The sequence below is a fragment of the Myotis lucifugus genome, unplaced genomic scaffold (assembly GCF_000147115.1).
Source record: "Myotis lucifugus unplaced genomic scaffold, Myoluc2.0 scaffold_23, whole genome shotgun sequence".
NCBI classification, from domain to species: domain Eukaryota; kingdom Metazoa; phylum Chordata; class Mammalia; order Chiroptera; family Vespertilionidae; genus Myotis; species Myotis lucifugus.
Genome location: NW_005871071.1, coordinates 7218926 through 7246037, shown reverse-complemented (window position 1 = coordinate 7246037; position 27112 = coordinate 7218926). Strand labels below are relative to the sequence as shown.

Here is a 27112-nt window from a genome sequence, read left to right as displayed (position 1 = left end):
CAGTTAACTGACCCTATAGTGAGGTAGGCTTAACCACACAGGCAATCGCAAAACAGGCAAGACCTCCTAGGTAGTGGGAAAGAGCCCACTGCTAGAGGAACATCAGAGACAACCTGCTCCCTATAGGAAGCTAACCTCTGAGAGGAAGAGGGCAGGGCTAAATTCAGGAGACCCAGGTTTTCCTCTGAGATTGACACATGACTCCACCTCCCATGGGACAGAGTGAGTAGAGGTGGAAAGAGAAGTATCACCCCAGTAGAGACCCCTCCAGCTGAAAAGCAACACCAGGATAAGGAAATGGCATTGCTCCTCTAAAATATATTAGTCTTAAGGCCCTGAGGCTGGCAGAAGATGGCACACTTGGGGATCTAAAAGAGGAACTATGAGGCTTTACTATGGATGTCAGCACAAACTGAGGCTAGGGAAACAAGTTCGTTGGAAGCTATATTTTATGATAAAGACTAAAAGTATAAGTAAAGAGGGAATTACTGAAAGGTTTTAAGCAAAGAAGTAACTTTATGAATTCTAATTTTAAAATATTAACCTGGCTACCAGGTGAACAAATTGGAAATGACACAAGAATAGATTTGAAAACCAATGAAGAGGTCTTTGAATTAGTCCAAGTGAAAGATAATGCGTGGCTTGGACCAAGGTGGTGGCAGAAAGGGTGGCAACAAATTTATTATTTACTAGAGGCCCGTTACACGAAGAGATTTGTGCAAAAGGCCTTCCCTTCCCTTGGCTGCCGGCACCAGTTTTCCTCCAGCACCCGGGACCCAGGCCTTCACTCCAGCCAGAGCCTTCAGTCTTCACTGCTCCGGCCAGAGCCTTCAGTCTTCGCTCCGCCGCTTCGCGCCTATGTATGCAAATTAACTGCCATCTTTGTTGGGTTAATTTGCATACTCTCCTGGTTGGGTGGTGACTGTAGTGGAGGGACGGTCAATTTACATGTTTGTCTATTATTAGGTGAGATCATTATTATTAAATATTTTTTTATTGACTTCAGAGAGGAAGGGAGAGGGAGAGGGAGAGAGAGAGATAGAAACATCAATGATGAGAGAGAATCATTGATCGGCTGCCTCCTGCACGGCCCCTGCTGGGGATTGAGCCCGCAATCTGGGCATGTGCCCTTGACTAGAATTGAACCTGGGACCCTTCAGTCCACAGGCCAGCAGTCTATCCACTGAGCCAAACCAGCTAGAATTATTATTATTATTATTATTATTATTATCATTATTATTATTATTGACTAGAGGCCTGGTGCACAAATTTGTGCACTGGTGGGGCCCAGTTGGCCCACCCCAATAGGGGCCATCAGGGGCAGGGCTGGCCAGGGCGAGGGGCCACCACAGGTGGTTTGCCAACCAGCTCCGCCCCCAATCGGGATTAGGGGGCCCACTGGAGGGCAGGGCTGGGCGGGGGAAGGGTCTGCAGGCATTCCAGTCATTCTGCTCTTCGGTCTATTTGCATATTACTCTGTTATTATATAGGATGATGATATTTACCAAGCTTTTACTATGTGTACTGTTCTAAGACCTTTATATTTCTCAACTCATTTTATCCTCCCAATATCCTTATGAAATAGGTACTAATATCCCAATTATATATAAGGGGAATTCAAGGTCAGAGAGATCAAGTAATTTGTGCACGGTTACATAGCTGATAAGTGGTGGAACCAGGATTTGAATCCAAGCACTCTGCTTCTAGAGTCTGCTCTCTTCACCCTAATACTCCCCCAATTCAGTGCACAGCAGATGTCTCTTCTGCGTTCAGACAATAGCCCCTGCTCTCTCCTCTACTCTGTATTGCTAGTCTGCTGCCACTTTCTGGCCAAGAGAAACCCTGTATTGCTACCTGTTCCTCTTAGTGAGAGTCATCCTGCTTGGTAAGAGTCCCGGTTCTCTATTTCCTGATGTGTGATTACAGCTTCCTTGTATTCCCTCTCAACCCCCCACAGAGTGTTTCTCTTTGCTCCTGACACAGCTCCATGCAGGCAAACTGTATAGCCAGACACTTCCTTAGCTAAGCTTTCCAACAGAAGCGGCAGTGGCCAAAGTCCTTTACATTTCAACACTGACTGCTTGGTGTGGGGAAAAATACAGCAAAATTTTTCAGAGGCGGGTCATCAAATAAAATATTAATAAAATGAGCAACATGATTCTTTACAGTAAAGTTTGTGTAATCGTATTGCTTAAGAAAGCAAAACAAATAGAAAATAACAAACTGTAAATAGAACATTGGAGGAGTTTGCCTCAATTCTTCCACTGGCAAAATGAAGCTAATATTTTTCGGCTATATATAGGACTATTGTGGAGATGAGATCATAGACATAAAAGCGTTTTTGCTAAGTTGAAAGAATTATACAAAAATATAAGGGGTTTGTGAGCAACCCCTAAATAATACAAATGAATTTAGGCAATCCAATGTACGAGGCAGGATAAACTGGGTATGCCACAGTAACAAACAACTCCAGAATCCTCATAGCTTAACAGAGTAAGGATTTGCTTCTTGCTCGTGCTACTACATCCAACAGGAGCCAGCAGGGAGGTGCTGCTCATCACAGTTACTCTCAGTGGACCAGACACCATTTCACATGCTTCAAGTTGCGGTACCAGAGGGAAAGAGAGCGCCTCACATCCACAACTTAATGCTTTAATCCAAATGCTTGCAATTCACTGACCAGAAAGAATCACCATGTACCCAACCGGCAGAAAGACAGAAACACTAACAGACATGACTAATGGCCTCCACAACCAGATATGGAAACTAGCCCTAATATTCAGAGACACAAGACACACCAGCGTCAAATAATAAACGTCAGAAACCTACATCAGTGCTGCACATCCAGTCCTGTTTTAATGTCAGGTATAACAGCTATTTGACTACCTGCCCTTCACCTCAGCCAACAGGGCTCCAACATGCTTAGTCCTGTGGTCTGGATGGATTCAACTCCTGTCCATAACTACAAGGTCAGGCCTGGATTAGTTTAAACCAACCACATGGCCTATCCTCCTAATTACAATTTTAAAGTTCAGGGATTAGCACATGACCCATGTCAATTCTGGGGATTTGTTGGAGATAGAAGGCTTTCTCTTTCCTACTGGATTCTACAGTCACCTGAAGTGAGTAGCACTAGGGGTCACTGATAGCATCTTGGGACCCTGAGAAGGGACGCTGCCAAGAATAAACTCCACACTGGAGATGCAGAGCTGAAAAATGCAGAGTGAGAAAGTAGGCCAAGTCTCTCTTGAAGATAGTCCTATCTCTGCACTTTTTAGCTATATTGTCATTTCTTTTATGGTCTAAGTCCATTTGAATTGATTTTTCTTTTACTCCCAACCAACCAAACACCAGATAAGGGCACCAATAATCTATATAAGATCAGCTTACATTTTTATATAACAGCTTATTTTTATCTGTTATTTGCCTTAAAGAATGAGTCACAAAAGGCCAAGCGTAAATGCGTGTGTTCAGTGGTCGTCTGGGTACACTGCCTACATCTGTGAATCCCACAGGCCAAACCCCAGGAGCTTTCGCAATGAGTACCACGGTCTGAGCACTATCAAAAGATCTTTCCACATTTGATGAAACATTTTTATGTCATAACAACTATAAAAAGTAACTGTCAGGAGTTTGGGTGGTAGGGTAAGAGGAGCCTAGTTTTCTTGCCATAAGAGCAGGCAGATATAATACTGTTATGGTACAATCTGCATTCCAGAGAGAAAAACAGTCATGACTCTAAAGGAGAGATTATCGCTAAACCATAAAACAAAAACCAAAAAGAGACTGTGTCCACAGACAACTTGCATAAAAAAGGAAGTGGCCTAAAGGCATTTGCACCACTCAGGAAATATGTGAAACACCCATGTTTATGTAAAGATTCCAAAAGAATGCATGTATGGGGCAAATGGGCCTGGAGATTCAGCATCTGGCACCTCACTGATACCAGCCAGAACCACAGCTTCCCAGCTTGGTCAAACAGTGCCCAGTCCAGAGTCCATTGCATTCAGTTTTGGGAGCCAAGAAGAGAGGATAGTGCTCCTCTGTGAGCACTGTTGAGAGAGGGGCAAGCCACAGAAGAGGTTTTACAAATAGCTGCCAATCAACATTGGCTACAACCATGATCATGGTAGCATTCTCCTGAGCCTGAGCTCTCCACCGTGAACAAAAACATTTGTGGGAGGGAAAAGCAAAAGGCATGTTTCCCCCTACATTCACCTACTCATTCAACTGAGAGTCTGCTATGCATCAGGCACTATGTCCTTGAGCCAGGGCTGCAGGTATGAATAAACAACGTCTCCCTGGCACAAGTTGTAATATATTTGTGGGGAACAAGGCAGGAATGAGCAGACAATCAACTTGTAAACTGATGACACAATTTAACAAAGTGATCAGTGCTATGAAGAAAACAGCAACACAACAGGAGCACCTGGCTTCCAAGGCTCCCTTAGGAAGCCTGCTATTTGACTTTGCAGGTTAATGCTAGCTCAAGATTACCCTATCTGATGAGACCGCTGGGGCACCAGTCACCCCAAGGGATGCCCAAAACACTTCTTCAGGCTATCAGAAAAAAATAACTTTTTTGCATATATTAACAACAGAATTTTAAGTTAAATAAAGTTACTAATGTTTAATGCACAGATTGTATTTACCATATAGGTACACACATACATATACTTATGTATATACATATAGTTATATAAATAAATATCTATATATATAAAAGGCTAATATGATAAGTGTCCGACCATCTGACCGGTCGCTATGACATGCACTGACCACCAGGGGGCAGATGCTCAATGCAGGAGCTGCCAAGCTGCAGTGACTTGGCAGTAGCAGTTCTCAGGTGATGCACCCCAAAACCAGAGATTCCTCGTGGAGTTGCACGATTCTACCTTCAGCCATGGGTTATGTTGTTGCCCGGGCACTGTCGGCCCTGAATCTGGTTTACTGCACACTTGCATTTGCGTTCCACACCCTGTACAACAGCAACTTTGCAGAGTGCCCTCTCCCACTCCAGGACCCCTCGGGAGATGTCAGAGAGCTGGTTTCGGCCCAATCCCCACAGGCCAGGCTAAGGGACCCCCACTTACTCCACAGACCACCCCAGGTGCTGCCGGCCAGGGAGGGACTGTGGGAGGTTGGCTCCAGGGCTTGTCTGGCCTGTCTCACCCAGTCCTGCCCCACCTGCTACCTTCTAATTAATTTCCTTTCAATGTGCACGAATCCGTGTACCAGGGCACTAGTATATAAATAAATGTATATATATTGGAAAGGTTTTCGTTTTACAAGTAGAGAACATGCTCAAAAGTTTGAAGACCACCATATTAAACACTGTTATGGTCAAAGGAAATGAGGTGACCTACATGTCACCAAGACTTGGACACCAAATGCAGAATGTATGGTTCTGTGTAATACAATGGCACCAACTAACATGTACTGTCTACTTACATATGCCAAGCACTGTGCTGAGCACTGTCCATACATCATCTCAGATAATCTTCAAAGAACCCAGTGAGCTATTACTATTTCAGTGCCATTTTACAGATAAGGAAACTGAGGCTTAGAGCAGGACAAGGGTTGCCCATAGAAGTTATGTTTTATAGACTCCTGTGTTCTCCCAAATGGTGTTTCTTGGGAACTGAGTCAAAAACAAAGAGTTTCTACACTCTGTCATGATCATTGAATTCACTGACCCTTGTAAAACACGCTTGGCCTGGGGAAGAAGAGAACCTCTCTAAACTAAAGCACAGGGTCTTCCCTGTGCACATTAACTCAATCAGCTAAAGCAGTCGTTTTCAATCCTCTCAAACTAGGGAGAGCATCACAGGACTTGTCTGGGGCTCTTTGTTTCCCCTGTAGACCTCAAAAACTCAGACTGTGGCTAGGCATGCTTCCCAGCCTCAGTCTCCCCCCAAAGCAAATCATAAACCTTGTTCTCTTTTCTACCCTCAGGCCGGGGTATAGTTTCCAGCGTCTGAAAGACTGTTCTAGAGCTAGTAAATACCCTATAAATAGTAATTTATCCACAAAGAACTAATTTGGGGCAATTATCAGGGGAACAAATTACATTTCCCTCTGAGGTTAATTTAATCACAATTTTTTTTTCCTCCCGGGTGTTTAGATTCATGCAATACATAAAGACTTTTAAATACTAGTAGTTCTAGATAAAATGTTAACTTTTATTTTGTGACATCTGAAAAAGGATTGGAAATACTCTTAAATTATACAGAGAGAGAATTAGCATATGCCTTCTCCAGACAGATAAGAGGTAAAACAAAACGAAGGCATGCAAAAAAGAAAAAAGAAAAAAAGCAAAGGTTGTATTTCAGTGGGACCTTTATAGAGCATCCCTAATGATTTGTTTGCCTCTTATTACTGCTTTGCCAAAGCTCTTCTGTGCCTCCTTCTTGTAGCTCAGCCATCTGCTTAGTAGCAGGCCCTGAGCTCTGGACCATTGGCCCATCTCATTCTAGAGCTCTAGAGATCTTGAATGACCAGGGTGGGCATTTTTTTACGTTAAAGTGGGGCTACCTTGCTCAGGCCAGTTTCCCAAACTACAGCTGCATCTTTGAACAACTTAGTTCATACGACCTGCTTTGTTTATTAGGACTAAAAATTAGACCATGCTCACGCTGCTGTGCAGTCTGGGAACTAAGCCAAATTTCAGGCAGGACCTCAGTGTTTATGACAATAACAAACGCACAATGGAAAAGTCCAGTTAACGAGGAAAGACACCCATAAAGAATTTCCCAAAGGGCTGAGGGGTTATAATAACACACTACAAATAGTCTAATCTGACACTAAGGTTCTACACAAATAACACCAGCTCTGGGGTAACATGATATTTTCTCCTGACCCCCTGGGGATCCGATGGGAAGTGCAGCTCTGAGCCCCCACCCTCTGCAGAGTGCTGGGGCAACTGGGACCCCTGGCCAATTCATAAATATGTCACCCTAAAACATTCCTAGCTTTTCACGGTCTCCAGCCTCTTCTTATCCTGGGTTGGTAATAAATCTCAATTTAGACAAACCCATGCCACCTGGCTTTGTGTTTTTTGTTTATTGAGTGGTTTCTGTTTGGGAGTCGAGGTGTTGAGAGGGAAGAACCTAGGACTGGATGGGAAACACAGAAGGAAAATTCTCTACATGGAGGTAGGAAGAGAGAGGCTTCAACACATCGTCTATCATTAAAACACAATAAATATAATAATAATTTACAAATAAATTGAAGTGTCATTCTTTTATTTTTTGTGATCCCATCATACACAAAGGGTTTAATGAATTTTCACCAAATTTGGAGGTTTTACTTAGGATAAATCTTAAGTTAAAACAAAGACTACCCTAAATTTCCTTTGGGAAAGTGGCAATGGAGCTCCCTAATGGCATACACGAAAGTACGCAGTTGTCTTTTGTAAAAGCTGACACAGAGATTCAAGAAGCTCATATGAGTGCTGAGCAGAGCAAGGCTGCCATGATGTGAACAGAGAAAATGCACAGTGATTTCAAATGTGAGTCACAAAACTCACTAGAACAGATGCTCTAAGTTGCTGAACAGATTTGTAACCGAGCTGTTCTCACAGGAGCAATTGTAAGTACCAGGCTCCAGGGCAAATTGCAGTGGGCACTTATTTATTTAATAGCTAATGATCTACCCAAGCACCCCTGGGGCAGCCAGCTATGAGTAACAGTGAGTGTACAAAGCTGCTTTGGAACAAAGCAGACCAGAGTCTTTCCCCTTTTTCCTAAATAAACACATGAATGAATGAGGGACTCCTGGCTGCAGCACCCACACCTTGTCCACCATCTCACCCCACTTCCTTCATATTCTTCTTCCCCAGTGCATTCCTCGTCCACATTCTTCCTCCTCATTCCCGTCATCAAGAGCAAGTTTCAAAAACAAAGTTCATCCAGACCCCTATGCAAGTGTGTTGGTTTCAGGGAGGAAGAAGCCAGAGAAGTTGGTGGGTTTGGAAGAACAGAATCACAAGGCATTTCATGAGATCAGAAGACTATGCTCTGTGCTTCCCACTGAGAATCACCAGTGGCACTACAGATAGGACTGGGGTTGAAGGGCCTGGAGAAGATGAAACCTAGGGGCCTTTTTGAGAAACTAGTGTTCTCCCAATAGTTATTGTTCATATCAAACCCATTTTAGATAGTCTCCCACAACAGTCCTTTCCAGTGAAATGACTTGCCTATAGCCTTGTAGAGAAAGTGACATCCAGAAAGTTTGAAAGCACTTGCGTAGACCACAACAGAGGCTTGGCCCCCAGCATGCCCTTGGGCTTCTAGGAAATTTTCTGATTCTAAACCTGAAGAAGTGGCCCCACTGGACTGTGAGCTCCTTGAAGGCAAATACCAATGAGTCTTGTCCACATCTATGGACCTCACCCCTGTGCCAGGTGCATGGCAATTCCTGAATAATTGTCGTTCTTAATAATTTAATGTGTAATAACACTTCTTAATTTTTAATAATAATTGTGGTTGTTAAGTAAATGCATGGATAAATGAACAAATATGAAGTAGACTATAGCAATGACTCAGAAGCCCTCTACCAAAAATGTACACACCTATTATATGCCTGGCAATGTGCTACCCATGGAATAAGAGTGGAGGGGGATGCAGATGCATCACTTTTCAGGCCAACTCTTTGAGTCAAACACTGTCTCTGGCCTCTGATCTCCATGATCATTCAAATACCCAAAGGAGAATAACACTTAATTTCTAACAGTTCAATGTGAGGAGGATTTCCTTGCTGATAGGAAAGATCTTGGAAACAGGAAAGCATCAGGCAACTGGGTAGACATGGGAAGTAAGATATGGTATGGCATAGTCCATTCATAAATAGCTTTAGTTGAAAGCACTTCACTTACCATTGGCATGGAATTGAGGGAGGAGCTTATCACAACCTACAGAACTCATAGCATTCTACACCCTCCACACCTTGAATTCAGACTCGATTTTGCATTTATGAAAACCCCACAGTTTCCCTGAAAATGCCATGGAAATATGCCAAGTTTCTGTTGCAAAATGGTAACTTAAAATACTTTCAACATGTCCTAATTAGACAGAAACTATTGTAAAGAAGAAGAGGAGGCAGAGAACAAGAGGAGGAAAACAAAGAAGGGGAAAGGGGAGGGAGAAAGAGAAAAAAAGAAGGAAGGAAAGGAGGGAGGGAGGGAAGAAAGGAGTTACATATGGAAAATGACAAATCAATCCTCAAATTTGAGATGCATAGATTAAGAAGAAAGACCCTCCCTGCAAATCTTATTTCAGGAAAGATTCAAGAACTTCTTGAGGACATTTTCCAAAAAAAAATCTAAGTCATATTCACCATTAAACAACAACAACCCCAGTTAATAAGTACTTGGGTAAATGCCAATTGTCCCAGGAGATCATTGAGTATTAGGAAAAAGTGAGGGCTTGGAGTCCTGAATCTGAAAGGAGACTCCACATTTTACCAACTAAGTGACTTTGAGAGGAAAATCTCTTAGTCCCGCCAATCCTCAATTTTCCCATCTGTAAAATGTGACTGATAATATCTACCAAGCAGACTTGCGAAGATCAGGTGAGATAAGGCATAAAAAGCACTAACACTACTTGATCATTAAATACCTTTTTCCTCCTCACCTGTTTGCTTTTGCCAACATCTTTAGGGCACTCCTAACTAAGGTAAGAATAGTGGATGGATCCAGTGTTTATGAAATTCAAGTGTTTCATTCACAAACATTTGTACATGAATCATTTGGGGAGGTTGTTCAAATGCAGATTATGACTTAGTAGTTTTGTGATGGGTCCTGAGATTCTGTATCTCTAACGAGCTCCGGAGGAGGCCAGTGGTGCTGATCTAAATCCTATGGACCAACTTCAAGAAGCAAATGGCCTCTGAGAGTTTAGATAAGCTTAAAAGAGAGGTTTCATGTATATTTTAAAAGGCTATGTAAATAATTCAATTAAATTAATAAAAATCAAAAAAAGTCCCATTTGTCTCCTATAGATGATGAGTCTTTGGAGATACTTGATTTCAGCACTAGACTATGGACCTGCATCAGTGTCACAGGTGAAATACTGAAATGCCTGACACTAAGACTTAGAACACAAAAACAAAGTGTCCTGGACTCAGCTGAACATATTTTTCTAGATTTCTTCTCCTTCAATCCTTAGAAAAGTACATTGGATGAAAAGAAATATCATGCATTTTCAGTTTAAGCTCTGGCTAATAAAAAGACCAGATCAAGCATTAAGTGGGAAAACAAGAACCATGGAGGAAATTCAACAGGTATGTGGAGGCAAGGGGGAGCATAACACAATGAAAAAAAGAAATGGGGGTGGGGAGGAGAGAAACCCTTTCTTTTAAATGATAAAATGAAAAATACTGAATATTTCCCCAGTCGATGCATATAAGACCTGTATGGTTTCAGCATTTTATTTGTAATTATTTGTTCATAAAACATAAATTAAGAACTATTTCCTAGTATCAAAATACTTTCAGTATTGATTTTTAATGATTACATATATAAATTTATATTTGATTTATATAAAATCCAACTGCCTTTGATACTCAATACATTCCATTTCAGTATATCCCAGAAGTACTTTTGAGTGAGTTCATAATTTTATTCAGTCAGTTTAGGTTTATATGGGCTTAAGGTGACTGGCACTTGGCTTTTTGCATAACCAAACGGTTCCCCAAATCCAGACAGGGATTCAAGTGCAGTGGGAAAAAATTTCTAGGTTTCCAACTCCAGTTAGATCATTTTTATACTATATACATCCACATGGTAGTTTACCACTCATATTTTTCAAAGATATTTACTGCCATTAAAAATATATATTTATTGGGGTGGGAGTAGCCAGGTAGGGGTCAATGAGGGAAAAAAGGAGACATATGTAATATTTTAAACAACAACAACAACAATATATATACTAGTATATCCAATTGAACAAATTTAAGAAAAGAATTCATCTCTTTTTAGAAAATTGTCCTTCAAATTCAAATATAGTAAAAATGTTCATTACAAGTTTAACATCACTCATTTTCCTACATAATATTACGAATTCTTATATTGTCATTTCATTTATGCATATAAAATAATATCAAAATCCCAACGGGATAGCAAATTTCTGAGGAGGTGAAGACCTGTCTCTATGCTTTTTTAAGTCTCTAAAAGCATTTAACAAAGTGATAAACACTAATTATTCAGTATAAGACAAAGAAACCCATTTGGGAAAAAATACAAAATAATACATAGTGGAAAAGCAATTCTACTTATCAGAACAGAATATGAGCTGATATAATTGTTAGTTAAACACAAACCAGTAATTTCTAGTACATACCTAGAGAAGTACTTTAGCCAAAGAAAAATAGGCACTAGAAATAAATATAAATCTTTCGCATTTTATAGCACCATATCTACATGCGGTTTATTAACTTTATCAGAGAGTAAAGGAGAAGAAAAAAAATCAAACACTCCTTTAGCTTATTTTCTCACCTAGAAAAGTCTGAACAATGCTTCCTCTGCAAAACATCATGAAGAAGTTCAGTCCATTTGTGCTTCTAACCTCAAAAATGTCTTGCTTAGAACAATGGCATTTTTGTGGCATTTGTTCTACAAGAGTGTTTAAAATATCGCAACATGGGACTAAGTGGTTTACAAAAATCATAGAAACATGACTTGGAAAGGAATCTTCAAAGTTCAGTTATTCATTCTACCCTTCTGCTTCCATAGAGAAGTTGTCTAAACCAGTTCTGTGATACATTAATTTTTTAAAAAGGCTTCTGCTTAGTAGGATAGAGAGATATAATATAACATATTTAAATAAAAAAATTGGGTTGGCAGCAAGAAGTTAATTATAGAAATTGGAAAGTATAATAGTTAAATCAATAGGATGTAATGATTAATGGCCCAATGGCAACTTGTAGGGAAGTAGCTACTGATGAGGCATATGGCTCTGCCTTTGACTATGTTGTACACAATATTTTCTTTAATAACTTACATCAGTGATTATTAATCCTGATTGCTCGCTAGAATCACCTGGGGAGCTTAAAATGCCTGAACTCCAACCCCAGAGCTTCTGGTTCAATTGACCCATCGGATAGTATATCAGTGAAGATGCAGACGACATGCTCATTAAGTCCACATGTGACACAATAATAAAAAGAAGATTTAATGACAGAATAAGTGCCTGTTGTGTGCCAAGTTCTATGACAAGTAAGATAGAGATGAAAATGAGATTTAATGTGAGATTAATAGGAGTCAAAAAATTAGCAAATTGCTAGTGCCATTTTAGGCTACATTAATAATTCTACTTCAAGCTGGTCACATGACTTCCAAAATATTGTTTGACTTTGGAGCAACCCATGTTAAGAGGTTATGGAAAAGCTGAAGCTCTTTGAAAAGAAAGAGAATTGCAGGTGATTGTCCTGGAGTTAGTCTACTCCAATGATGGCGAACCTATGACACGCGTGTCAGAGGTGACACGTGAACTCATTTTTTTGGTTGATTTTTCTTTGTTAAATGGCATTTAAATATATAAAATAAATATCAAAAATATAAATCTTTGTTTTACTATGGTTGCAAATATCAAAAAAAATTCTATATGTGACACGGCACCAGAGTTAAGTTAGGGTTTGTCAAAATGCTGACACGCCAAGCTCAAAAGGTTCGCCATCACTGGTCTACTCAGTGAACCCAAGTTTGATATTTTAAATACAAATTATCAACAAAAACAAAAAGGTCACATAAAACAGGAGACATTTTGGCTCTGCTTTGGCCTCAGAAGTAATGCTACATTAACAGATAATAAAGCAAGAGAAGATTAATGTGGCTCAATTGATAGAAAAACTGTTTAAAATCAAAACTATCCAAAGATGGAAAAGGTCGTTTGGGGAGGCAGTGGTCCCCCCCCCCAGTGGAATATACACAGACTAGAGAAGTAGCTGGTGAGAATTCTATAGAGAGAAGTGGATGGGAAAGCTTTAGAGCAAGCACGTCAAACTCTCGGCCCACAATGAGTATTTTTGCAGCCCAGCCACATCATTAGTCTTGGACTGACTTGTTTGGTGTATGCAACAGGAAATATTTCGCTTTTAGAGAACAAGAAAAATAGGTTTATTTGCATTATGCTTATTAATTTGTGCAGTTATTCAGTGTCTGGTAAGTTAATGTTCAAGAAAAAACATTAATTTTTATTAAAATGTTCTATTATTTTATGTTAACGATTACTCATTTATTTCAGTCCTTTGTATTCAGCATGTCTCCATCGAAATAAACCCATGTTTCTATGAAAATTGAAGCTTTTTTTTGCAGCCCACATAAACTTAAACCTTGTTTATTTGGCCCGTGTTAGCCTTTGAGTTTGACATGCTTGCTTTAGAGGATAATTCCACCCTGAGAGTCCATCATGAACTGAGGCTAACTTAACAGTACCAGAGAAGGCAGTCAAGTCTTCTACAAAACAACTCTTCTTCCCAGCACTTTTGGAATATTGGTGCAGAATGGTGTCACCATCTGCAATACAGTCTACTTTGCACCTGCACAGCCACAGCTCTAAAAGCTTGCAAGCAAGGAGCAGGCATGAAACGCAGGACAATGAAGGCTGCTAGAGAAGGCAGGACAAGGGTGTCAGCTGTAGATATAGGTCACTGATCTGGATGTAAGAATCTGATTGTTGTCCTTTGCTTAATTTTTCAGACTAGTTCTTCCCTGTTCAAGCCAGAACATTCTTACAAAGATGTACACACATTCTTACAATGACAAACTTACCTACCTGCACACATACTGTATATACATTTATAGATGTGGCCCCTAATCAACTCCTAGAATCATTTATAAAGTGTTTTCAAATTTAAATTCAATGCCTAAATAACTTGCTTTTGTAAGGAACTGCATGGAGAGGCAGATATAAAATACAACAGTAATCTGAGGACTGGTTTTGTAATGGTGCACATGTTGAGGCTACATTTTTTAACACGAATGATCTGATTAATCTTTCAAGTACATAATGCCAAATATGATAGTTACCATCTTTTAATAATATGATTCACAGAACCTAACTATTTGGTCCAGTAAAGAAAATTACAAAACAAGATTAAAAACCACTTTGAGACCGTTGGGGTTGGTGGTTTTTCTGTCAACTCTCAACTGTTACTGAACTTGCCCAACTTTATCCACATGGTTGATTTATGGATTACTCTCATAATCCATTTGCCAACCAAGAAACTTGCATTTGTCATTCTCTCTTCACAGAGGAAGTTACTTTCCTTCCTGCTCTATCTTTTCATTCTCAGTCTTAGTATAAATCTATTTCACTATAGCTAGGCTATAACACAGCTCCAAAATTCTAACATCAAAATTAGCTTATTAACTCTTCTAATTCCAATTATATATTGCTTGTAAACTTTTCAACTTCATATCATTGCAATGAAGAAAGTACAAGTAAAATAAATAAGCCAAATCTGTGTGGATTTACTTGAAATTTACTTCACAAAGCAGATGAAATGAAACCAATTATGGGGATACTGAAATATCACAAGCCTGGAACAGGTAAATAAGAAACACTTAAGAGGTTTAGTTTAGCTGGGTTTTTTAACTATCTTTCTTTTTAATTTATTTCCATTTTATTTGATGTTTGTGAATATTAAAAAAGTCAAATGATTCTTACACCAATTATTTCAAATGAAACCATGCAAAGAAATGCAAGTATATACAACAATCAGCCCCTTTCCGTTTTGATGCTTTATACAACTGTGTGATCAACACTGGAAAACTAAATGGCATGAATCTGGTTGGAAAATGTTCCAGCTTACCAAAAAAAAAAAGCCCAACAACATGCAGGATAGTTGCTGCTTTGTGTCTGCAAGTCCATTTTCAAACTTGTAATTTTATTCAGGAGGCACATGGGACTGAAAATTGTAGCTGTCCAATTTTATCCAACTAACCCCCAGAGAGCACAAATGACATTCCCAACCCTCTCTGGAAGGTTGAGATAGTAGACAGGTGTTAATATCTGTAGCAGACCCATCTGTTTTGCCTAAAAATGTAGGCTTTTTCTCTGAACAAAAATAAATCCTTAGGTCCCTTCCTCTAATTTTGCTAGATGGCGTTCTAGAAGAATAGTGAAGAACCCCTCGTTTGAGATTTAAAGTGTGACAATGATAAGTATCCCATTGCATTATACAAATTTCTGCTAAATGCATAGACTAAAGACAGTTGTTTGCTAAATGGCACTGAAGAAAACCTGACTCAAGTGGCACTACTTTGTCCAAATGTTTCTGACCAAAGAAAATTATACAATAATATTTATTGGCTCACTTTTAAGATATGGCTGACATTAATACTGTACATATTTTATCAGTCAAATACATAGTCTAAGAGTTTATAAAATAAATTCATGCATTGTTAACTCTCAGAATGTCATGTACAAGATACACGCACACGCACACACACACACACACACACACACACACACACACCAAGCACTGTGACTGCATTTCAGGGGGATACAGTCCTATATACAAAAACAATCGTTTCTCAGCTGTGGTATGTAATTTAAAGAAACTTCCAAGATTACGGAGGACAGTAATCTTAATCCAGTGAGGACTGATAGAAAGTGTCAATCTGTGGGATTTCAAATGTTCTCTTAAAAAAAAAAAAAAACACCTAGAATACATAACCTCTATACAAAGAAAAATATAAAAATTCTGGGTGATTGTGTTTGATCACACCATATAATTTAGAATGAAGTGTCATTGGTTAAATTACTAATTCCTTTGACAGCATTAATTTATATCTAGTCCAGCTGCATCTATGGCCCAAGATCTCAGTTTTTAAAGTGGCACCAATTTTCCTCACATGTAACAGCACTCTATTTTTAGCAGCAATTATATTTTTAAAGGTTAACAATTTAGAGAACAAATGTATAACTATATTTATTTTCTACTTTATACTCACCAGTTACAATATTTACAAAAAGCTAATAGCTACATACAGACTAACCTTGCCCTCATCCCCCACCCCCACATCTTACTCAAAGGTTTTCACTCCCACCTCATTTCTGGCCTGTTTGGGGGAAGTACAGGCGTTTCAGACAAGATGCCTATGTATTCTAGAGAGGATTCTTGATTTTAATATGTATAAAAATAGTGAAAGACAAAATAATTCTTAGTTCTGGTGTGTTCCAGTGCCCCAAAAGTTAGTTATATGATAAACAGTACCTATTGACAACCTATAAACGATGAGACATCCTAAAGATGCCCTAACAACCTATGAAACAGCTGCTCGGCTAAAAGGCCTCTTTAACTGTGAAGCAGTCATCACTGACGGGCATTTGAGGTTAGACTCCAAACCTAGGTGTGGTTATTGGTAACCAGCAAGTTTAACTGAAGAGATATCGCCAAATTCAAAAACTGAAAATGTATTTTAAAAAAGCTATTTACTTTGAGTGAAATTAGGTTCTCAGGTATTCTGTATAAAAAGAGATTATGGATAAAGGGAATCAACAACTGGCCGTGCTAACTCTAATTCCATGAATCCAGATTTCATAAGAGGAGGGATTTGCTACACGTGTTTTGCTTACAATACCTCCCTAAACATTGCCAACTCTATAGAGTTAAAATGTTGTATGAAAGGCCTATTGAGGAGTAGGGGGGTTATGCTAATGACATCATACCAGCTGTGAAAATTGAGACAAATAAGTTGACAAATTCCTGAAAATAGCAAATTAGGTCCTTTGTCAAAATAGTTATTGGACCATACAGAAATAGTCCAAATATGGAACTTATGAATTAAAATTGTGATCCTATGAAACTAGTTTTCAGATGGCTGGATTTCTTTAATACCAAGGATTATGTTTGTAAATTCCCACAACAGAAGGATTTGTTGAATATGATAAAGCTGTGAATGAGATAACAATTTAGAGGGGGTAAAACACGGGATTTTTTTTTAACTATCTGAATACGCCACTTTAGAACATTTAGGAATAGGAATTCAGAAACTAAAACAAAAGATTAAAACAGATCAAACAAATTAAGAAAACAAGGAATCGGGCAACCGCTTAGCCAAAGGATAACACTCTTTAAATAAATCAAATGTCAAAAAGATAAAATGTTTATACTTTTAAACTCTTGAATTCAGAATGAAAATGAATTTGAGAGATGTTCAAAAATTATCTTCTCTCCTACAAGTAAATTATTTACAAAAAGAGAAATAAAAACTTCTGTCATATAGAACGTAGAATAATTTTCACATAACAGCATGCAAAACACAAGGCACTTTCAATGTTTGCTAAAAAGCCACCGTTACTATGGTAATGCCCCAACACACACACACACAAAGCAACAACCGACGACCAGAAACCCACAACTAATGCAAGTTACTGGCACTTTCCACAACTAATTCCAACTTGTCACGCTGCATGTCGTCATCTGAGCTCTTCAGTTTTTGCGTAAATCGCTTGGTTATCAGGCCTTTGGGTGAGGATCTGCAGCCTGCTGGCGGTGCAACTACGCAGCTCGCAGCTCGTGAAGAAAAGAAAGAGAAACCCAGAGTTCCCATCAGGCTGGGGACTAAAGCAGGACTGGGACGTGTCCCTGCATGTGGATATCCCAAGAGTCTCCCACGGAAAATATTTGCTTTTACCTTTCCATGGTCGTTATGTACTTGGATAGGCAACATATTCGAGATGAGTGCTTCAAAATGCTTCATTTCCCTGGGCCGGAAAGCTTTTATACTATTTCTCTCCTTTTATTACACATTCTTAATTGGGTGGACTCTACCCTACTTACTCTCTTCTTCCTTGCATTTTTTCCTGCCCTCTGACTTCCAAATCCCAACTTTTTAAAGAAAAATTAAAACTGCTTTCTTTAGTTTAGAGGTTCTTCAGTTGCTTCCTGCTGACTTAAAGGTGTTTTTCCTTAGTTCTTAACCTCATGGGCACCAAGCGTCAGATACAGGGCTACCCAGGCCTGTTTCCTGAGAGGCTCCTTCCCCTAGGCGCTCATCCCACTGGCTTCTCTGTTCTCAATCCTTGCTGCTCTCTGCTCATTTCTTGGGCTCCTTCCCTCCCAGTCTTTAACTAACTGAGAGCTTCCACCCAATACCCCACCATTCAGTCATCACTGCTTAACAAATTCTACTTTTCTCCCACCTTTAAGAACTTCCTTCCAGATATCTCTAATCTGCAGCTCTAAATTCACCCATGTTACATTCCATATTTACCTGGGCATTTCCATTTGAATATCTGTCTATTTCATGTGGAGGGCAATAAAATCCTTTTTCACTTTGCGACTCCACAGCTCCTGAAAAGGTATTACCTCATATTTAAGCTCTTTTTTTAACATATGATAATCTGAACCATAATTTCCTATGACACACACCTCACCACCAATTAGGTTCTAGACTCCAGGACTTTGCGGTCTCTCCTTCCTAACTTTAGCGGTAAATAGGAACACAAGGCTGGAATCATTTCCTGTTTCCTCTGGCAACGCTTCCTCTAGCACTTCCACTCACCTGGAGCCTTCATTTCCCTAACACAATTAGGATTTAGCATTGCCTTTTCATGGTTACCTACGGTCAAGTTCTTTCTCATGTGCTGGTTGCTCCTTGAAAGTAGAGAACAGAATGTATATCCCTTCTCTTAATAACCCCAGTAGCTCAACGCATTGCCAGTCTAAGCAGATAGGGCCTGCTAACATGTGAAGGGACCAGTACTCTGCCACCCTGAATATGCTTTTGGGGATATTGATTTTAAGTTTTTGTTTAGAAACAAAGGACTCAAAAAAGAACCTTGGATCCTTCCTCCTTCCTTGCCTAAGATTCAGACAGAGAAATCTGCTTTAGGAAGGAGATGTTAGGATGCTGCCTGAGCCTGATCTGAATTAAGTATGGTAAACAAGCGGGATTTAGGCAGGTGGGTGTCTGTGAGCTAGATACTCCCTGTGTCACACTGTTTCTGAGTTGCCTAGCAAGGATTTTCCTGTTATGTGTGTTCAAATAGCCCGTTCTCACTTCTGAAATCTAATATCCCCTTTGTCCCCCTCTGTCCTTTGTCCAAAATGTCTTAGATACCCGATGTTGTTTCCTCACTATCTTTGGAATTTTCATGGAATGATCACGTCTATGTGAATTCCCCGTATGCATGTATTACACTTGTTCTCCTGTTAATCTGTCTCTCTTAGTTTGGTTATTGGCCCAGCCAGCAGAAGTTAGGAGGTAGCAGGAAAAGTATCCATGTATTTTTAGCCCCCACACATGCACTTTAGGACCCACCTCGTTTCCTCATGTATTTTTATTCCCTTGAACTTTATCTTCTTTTTGTACATTGCCTCAAAAACCACTTTGGAAAGTAAAGTCAACAAACACACACATTGCTAGGCATACAGTAGGCACATGGTGAATATATCATTTTTTAAAAATCATTTTTAGTTCTATAAAAAAAAAGGACAACCAATCATTAATTCACGCACACACACAGGAACATACAGTTTTACTGTTATGCTGCTCTGGTCCTAGAGAAACACATTATCATAACGTGAGCCTAAAGAGGTCCAATCCAAGCTCACAAACCCGGAATGATGGTGGATCACATTTCTCTACTCCACTGTTAACCACTTATTCTGAGTCAAGAGAAAATAAAAGTGATTGTTGAAACATACAAAGTCCCATTTAAATAAATGGGAGGGAAAAGTAGAAGAGAGTCTTGGTGATGTCACTGTCACACTATCTGCTGAGTCAGCTATGTTGTCTCACTGGGTGAACACTCTTTGAAAAACTCAATAGTCATTGCTCTATCGATCACAAAGGTCTTGAGAGCAGCTACAGGTTCCATCCAATAATCAGAATATCAACAAGGCATTCTAAGATACTAGGAATAAATTAAAGTGTTGGGATCTCAGTTTTTGGATGGAAAGCTATTTGGTTAAATTGTCACCAACTCACATAAACCTGTGTACTTCCTGGGTAGGATCCATAATTAAGCTCAAGGGGAAAAAGAAAAAAAAAATCTTTAGAAAGTTCACATCTCCCTTTGTGCATGAAATACACTCAGATAAAAGTTATTAAATGTTCAGCTTTACTGAAGTTTCTGAGTTTGAGGCTGGATAACTTTCTTATCACTCAAATGAGTTCATCTCCCTTCTCAACTATTAAGAATTTGAATGAGAGTAGAGTGTGCCTGTGCCTGTGTGAGAAAGAGAGAACAAGAGCTAGTGGAAACCAATGATTTCTAACACCATTTCTTTCTTTTTAAATGAAGTCAGAAAACAGCTCTAATTAATATAATACATTTTCAGACTATTTTCTTTTACATCAACACATTTTAATACAGCTACAACTGTTTTCACGACTACCATTCACTTTGAACTCCTTTTAGCAGGGATAATGAGTCTGGCTGCTTGGCCCACTCTAACATTTTTAACATTAACATATTTTAATACAATACTGTTTTCATTACTTCCATTATTCATTCCTATTATTAACCAAGAAACCTTTGAACTCCTTTCTAATGAGAATAATAATTCTACCGCTTGGCTTCCTCTCCCTCCACTCTCCAAGCCCACTTTGTTTTGCACATCTTGGCAGTCTGAAACCCCTCTTGTAATTTTATGTTTTCTACCTTCTAGTTTTCACAATATCACGTCTAACTCGCCAATTAATTTCACTTAGAATCGTTAACCTTGTCTTTTGTTTATGTTCTGTACGCTTTATCTTTTGAAAGCACTTTTAATAGTTTTTTAGCCTGTGCTATGTCCTATAATGTACTTTGAAACTTTAGGCTTTTTGTTAAATTAAGGTCCTCTAGGTACTGAAACATCATACTTCGGCCTTCAAAGAGAAAAGTTTTCTTGGCCAGGCTTAGTGCTTGTGGAAATCACACCATTCATCTGAGCTTTGTGTAAATTTTTCTCCCAAGTTCTCATCTACAAATGCAAAGGATAAGATGTAAGGTCATTCTTAGCCTCACATTTGTACCATTTTATATCACTTTTATCGGCCTTTGCCTCCAGAGTTTAAAAACTTCACCAGTAGGTATGTGAGGGAAGGAGCAGAGATTTGGGAGACTTTGGGTTTGTTTATTGTTGTTATTGTTTCATTGTTTTTCAGATTGGTCAAAAGAACAGCCTGGTACCATGGGGAAAAAAACCTTTGGAATCTGGTCACTATGAATTAGCATTGCCACCTCTTAGCTATGTGACCTCAGTTACTAAATGAAGCCCCATTTCATCTCTCTGTTTGGTGGAAGATTAGCAATATGTGCAAAACACCTGGTACACAGCTAGACTCACAAATGATTGAATGGGAGCCATTATTTGGCTGTGCGACTTTGAGCAAGCCACTTAAATGAGATCTCTGTGCCTCAATGTTTTCATACATAAAAGTGAGATATTTATTTATTTCATACATAAAAGTGAAATATTTCATAGAGTTGTGAGATTAAATAAGCTTAATATAGTAGAGTGCTTAGAACCATGCCTTTCGTATGGTAATCACTATATATGTGTAAGCTATTCTTATCATCATCATCATTGCTAAGTTTATTGTTATTATTATCACTGTTAACATGTACTTAGAACATCAGGAAAATCTTCTCATCAGATGCTTTGCACGGAGTAAATAATCAATAAGTATCTCATTGAATTATTATCACTTCCATATACAGTAGCTTATTTACTGGGGCAAGGAGGTGAAATAGCTACTACCACAATCATCAATAATCTTCTTGCTTTAGGTACATTTGTTTCTCTATTCTTGCATCATCTGCATAATTTATCAGCAACTTTCATATCTTTAATATCACAGATTTGCTAATTTGGGGCATGTTACCTGCTGCAAAAATTTACAACTTTAGCCAATTTCTCAGTATCTTCCTAACATTCTTATCACTGGTATCTTACTTTAGCCAGTGCTTTACAGGGAATCTAAGATTTATTATGAGTATTTGCTCACAGCCATGTTAGGATTAAGAGAAAAATTCATATAAAATCTTTAACAGGACCTGGTACATAGTAAGTAATATATTAGTTAGTCTTACTATTATCAAATATCTTATATAAGTTATCTCACTTAATCCTTCAGTAAATAATCCTATGAGGAAAATTCCACATTTCAAGAAATAACTCTGATGCTCAGAGAAATAGACAAGTCAAGATCACAAGTTAGGAAATAAGAAAGAGAGAAAGGATTTAAACTATGGTCTATCTTATCCCAAAACACTCTTTCCACTACACTTGAGGGGCCTTTATCATTTCCCCTTTCATCTTTGTCATAATAAGTCTCAGTTTATTCCCATTTCCTTTTCAGCCTTTAGGTAGGAATACTACTTCTTCAATTATTACGGGCATTCTCCCTGGGATATATTAGGGTCTCTTCAAATCCATTTCCATTTGGGGTAATAACTGTTAAAGAGAAGCAAAAGACCCTGGATTCTTCCTCTCTTAAAATGATATTTAAAAGCCTTACAATCAGATAGATACAGCTTCAAATCCCATATCTACATAGACTGGCTCAAAGGGTCATTGTGTGTTATTCTACTTCAATCCTACAATAACTAGATGAAATAAGTATTTTATTATCCCAAATTTGAGACTGAGAGAGGCCCCACAACTCATGTATGACCCACTATGCTGTTGGGAGTTCCCAACTCAAGAAACCTCCAACTGATTCTAGTGGGGACCCATGCTCATTCTAGAAGGACCTGGTTCTTCCCCTCTGAGCCATTGTCGTGGTCATTAGACCTACCCCTCTCTATACTGCAGGTCCCCTTTCTCAGCTCATGTTGTCATTCTTGGTTTTGCTGGCCCATTATGGGTTTTGTTCTTTCCTTGGTATATATTAACTCAGTGACTGAACTGCCATGTTTTATTTGATGCAGCTGCAGAATATAGTTCTAAATTCTTTTTATTAAATGTATTGGAGTGACAAAATTACACAGGCTTCATGTATACAATTCCATAACACATCATCTGTACACTGTATTGTGTGTTCACCACCCAAGTCAACTGTTCTACTGTCTTGTTGTTAGGAAACCCAATAGAAAACACAGCCATAGCCACACATCTGTGTGCTTTTGTTCAGTACCATGCAAGCTCAAAATAAAACGATCTTGTCTCTGTATCATTGGCATGTTATTACTTTTAAAAGAAAGAAAGATCTGAAGCAAGCACAGAAAATTACTAACATCTATTCAACCTGGTGGTGGGCATACAGGTGTCATATTATTTCCTGTACTTTTCAGTACATTTGAAATATTCATAAATTAAGTACAAAGAACTATAACTACAGAAGAATATGACTTCCCTTATAGAGTTTCTACTTACCTACTTACAGAATGAAAACACTTGTTATATCTAAGCACTTAAATGCATAGTTATCCCATAGTAGATTACTTATTTCTGTTTTTTCCCAAGGTCTTAAAATATACACATGTCTACACCTCTGATTTAGGGTTTGATGGTCAAGACTTTCAAGGATCAATATCTATGTTTGAGGACTGGCTATAGAATGGACAGAAAGGCAGGGGGCCAATTCTGGTGATGACCAGAAGGGCTAAAGGACTAGATGTCACACAGCGAAACATTAATCACCATGAAAAATTATAATCCCTCCCTCTCTCGGGCTAAGAAGCATGTTCATCTTCCTCCTGAGAGTGATTCCTTCTCTCAAAGGCAGACTTACTTTAACCAAGTTTGCAAGATGGATGAATAAAATCAGAATGCCAATATATGACTTTACAGAGAGAAACTGTCACAGAGACAGTGGACTGACCCCCTATAAGGAAGCTTACATTGAACATTAAGTTATAATCACAGTTTATGTGATAAGCACAGCATGAGAAAAGAGAAGTTATTAGCTACCTCTGTTGAAATTTAATAGTATTAAGCTGCACTAACCAAATGCATCCATCCCCATATATGGGAAAGACCTACCAATAGAATGCTCAGAGAAATCAACAAATCAAATGCTAAATAAACAAAACAAATACTAAAAATAATCCATTGGCCAAATTTCTCTCCACTCTGGCTAGTGCCTGGATGGACACTGCCACAATTTTCCCTTTGACACTCACATTTCTATGCCTTAATAGCCATCAAACTCTGCTTTGAAATGAGACTTTCTTCCTTATGTGCTGGTATTCAGTTGGATAGGCCACATGTCACCTACAGAATCAATTCTACCAATTATCTTTTTTAGAGCTAATAAAAGACTCCAGGTGGCAATTTAGACTGAGTCATAGAAAGATGAAGAGATCTTTATGAAGGCCCATGATATAATTCATGAAGTTGTTCACCAATGTATCCCAAGTTTCTAGAACAGTGCCAGGTAGTTAGTAGATACTCAGTAAATATTTATGTAGATGAAGAAAACCCTTAACTATTTTTAAAAAATAGTTAAGTTCAAACTTAAAGAACACATTTTAACTAGTCATTTTCTCACCACTCACTTAGTAAATATAATCATTCAGGATCTGGGAACTTTCTCCTACATACAGCCTGAGTTGCTTAGAGAAAATCCTCCAAATGCTATTCATCACCCATCAGCCACTACCACCACTTCTATCAATAAGTACTACCATAGAGACCCATTTTCATATTATTTCCTGTGTATTCTAGTGCCCAAATGGGCACCAAAGTGGACTAAGCATGGGGGAAAGATATTTCATCTTCTTCCCATAATCATAAAAAAAACAACCACTCAGTACAAAATAGAAATACGTGTATAAATATTACTAAGCTCTGTATTTATGGAAACACTAGAGGCTCAGTGTATGAAATTCATGCACAGGTAGGGTCCCTAGCGGCTGCCAGCTGCCAGCTGGGGCCTTCCTTCAGTCCGTGCCACCCCCCTGGTGGTCAACACATGTCATAGTGAGCAATCAACTCCCAGTCAGTGGAACTCCGGAGGGGACATTTTGCATATTAGGCTTTTATGTATATGTAGATATGACACCTTGCTATTAAAATGGGCTAACAAAGAAAGTTTCTAGTGAAGTCATAAAGTTCTAGAAGGCATCAATTCTACTGCCCTTAAGGTAAGACCGACCCAGCATGAGTGTACTATGAGTATTTTACTCACTGCGTACTGGAACTTTTCATTGTATTCACGGTCATTAGCTTTTACTATCCGCTCCACTTCTAAAGAGAAAGAGAAATCAGGTATGAAATTAAATTTTCAACCCAAAGAAACATATAACTCATTAAACTAACATCTCTTAGGTAACTTTGATTTTCAAGGTTACAATAATTATTTCCTTTTGAAATTTGAAGGGCATTGATTTTTTTCCCAGCCTAAATGTTGGAACACATACTGGAAAGTCCAAAAATTGAAAGTTGAAATGTTTCTCATTGTTTTTCTGATGCCAGCCATAAAGCAAAACAATTTCTACACACTTCAGCTACACAAAGACCCTTTCTCTTAACTTCACATAGTTCCTAAAGGAGAAGGAGCTGCTGAAAATCAAATACCACTCTGAAAAGGATTTTTTTTTTTTTGCTACAAAGTCATAAGATATAACATAGCCAAACAAAACCATCCTGAAGCGGCCAGTGAAGTTGCTGACCTTATGGTCATGGAGCCAAAGGTGATATTTTTAAACCACCCAGGCTATTGAGGGGAACTCCACATCATCTGAAGACTGAGACCTGCCCTCAGCTGGAGGTAGCCAAAAATAAAACCTCTTCTGAAAGCAAATGCAGAGTTCTGGCTCAAGATGGTGACATAGGAAGATCGCATACTCGCCTAATCTACAGCTAGAAAACATTTCCTCTGGGGGAAAAAAACTAAAAACTGGAAGAGCAACCCCTTTACATCAGGCAAACCAGGGGGAAACCACATCAAAGCTGGTAGGAGAGGCTGAGACACAATCTTACCATACATCCCACACCAACCCACAATCAGAAGGAAACTCAAAACTGGAGCTTCTCCTTGAGGAGCAAAGGGTTCGAACCCCACATTAGGGCCCCTCAACTTTTAAGACTGGCCCCTGGGAGACAAGCCCAAAAAACATCTGGCTTTGAAGACCAGTGGGGCTCACACCCATGAGAGGAGGGTATTATAGTGAATTGAGGACTGGCTCTTAAAGGGCTCGCATAGACTCACCCACCCCAGGGCCCAGATGATGTGAAGAGACTCACTTGCTGGTTTAAAGCACTGGCCTGAGGAGAGCTGCTTGCTGGGATACTCCCCAGGAGGGAGGCTGGCAGGCCCATCTTCCTGTTCCACCTCTGCCTTACTCAAGTCAGCAGGTGCCATCTTTGTTTTTTCCCTTTTTTCTTTTCCCTTTCCTCCTTTTTTCTGTTTTCTTTTCTTCTTTTTTTCTCTTTTCCTTTTCTTTCCTTTTTTTGTTTTCAATCTTCCTCTGCCTCACTCCAACCAGTGGCACTAACCTCTGCCACACACCAGAACACCAGTATCTCCTGGAGGGGAGCTTCTACACATGTCTGGTGCCCTGCTTTTTATGTCTTGTGACTTGGTTTCTGCAGCTGCCACCCAGGGGATGCCCCTTGATCACCTGGCTCTGGAGGCCAGGGGAGCTTTGGTTCCTGGGTCCCATGGGGCTGTAACAATCAGAAATTCCGTTCCTAGCAGACTACCACCCTCAGGGCACTGAACAGATGGGAAACTGAAACACACCTCCAGTCTTTCTGATAAAGAAACCTATTTGCTTTCCATAGCTTTGGCCTGAGGGGCAAGCCCCTGGTTTGGCTCACTCATAGGGGCCTATGGAGGGGTTGTCATGAAATGAAGGCTCATGAACGCAATCTTTGCACTCCTCTCTGCCTCATGCCACATCACCTGTATCTTCCAGAAAAGACCTTCTATATTCTTCTCTGGTGCCCTGATTTTTGTGGCTACTACCAGGGAACACTTCTACATCCCGTAAAAGCAAATGCAAACACAGGTACAAATAACAAAATAAAAGGAAAACAAACCCAAAGATTATGATAGTGCAGAAATTAAAATTTGTAGAGGGCAGGAAAAGATAGTGCCCCCGAAACAATAGCAGAGCATATTTTTGTGGTAAGGGTAGCAAGTTCTTGCTCCATGTTTACTGGGTCCAGAGTTGACAAAGGGTAATGAGGGAATAATGAAAGGTATGGGAAGAAGGTCAGCCAA

General features: G+C 39.2%; 1 protein-coding gene across 1 annotated transcript in view; it reads right to left on the bottom strand.

The window, feature by feature from the left end:
• ATP8B4 (ATPase phospholipid transporting 8B4 (putative)) overlaps window positions 1-26822 on the bottom strand; it is a 190693-nt gene extending 163871 nt beyond the window's left edge. Inside the window, exons 1-2 of the mRNA XM_023751673.1 lie at window positions 26131-26822; window positions 25073-25131 (exon numbers count right to left, since the gene is read on the bottom strand). Coding sequence (XP_023607441.1) covers window positions 25073-25131; window positions 26131-26248 — 177 coding nt within the window. The 5' untranslated portion in view covers window positions 26249-26822. The remainder of the gene's footprint in view (window positions 1-25072; window positions 25132-26130) is intronic.
• Window positions 26823-27112: the final 290 nt, after the last annotated feature.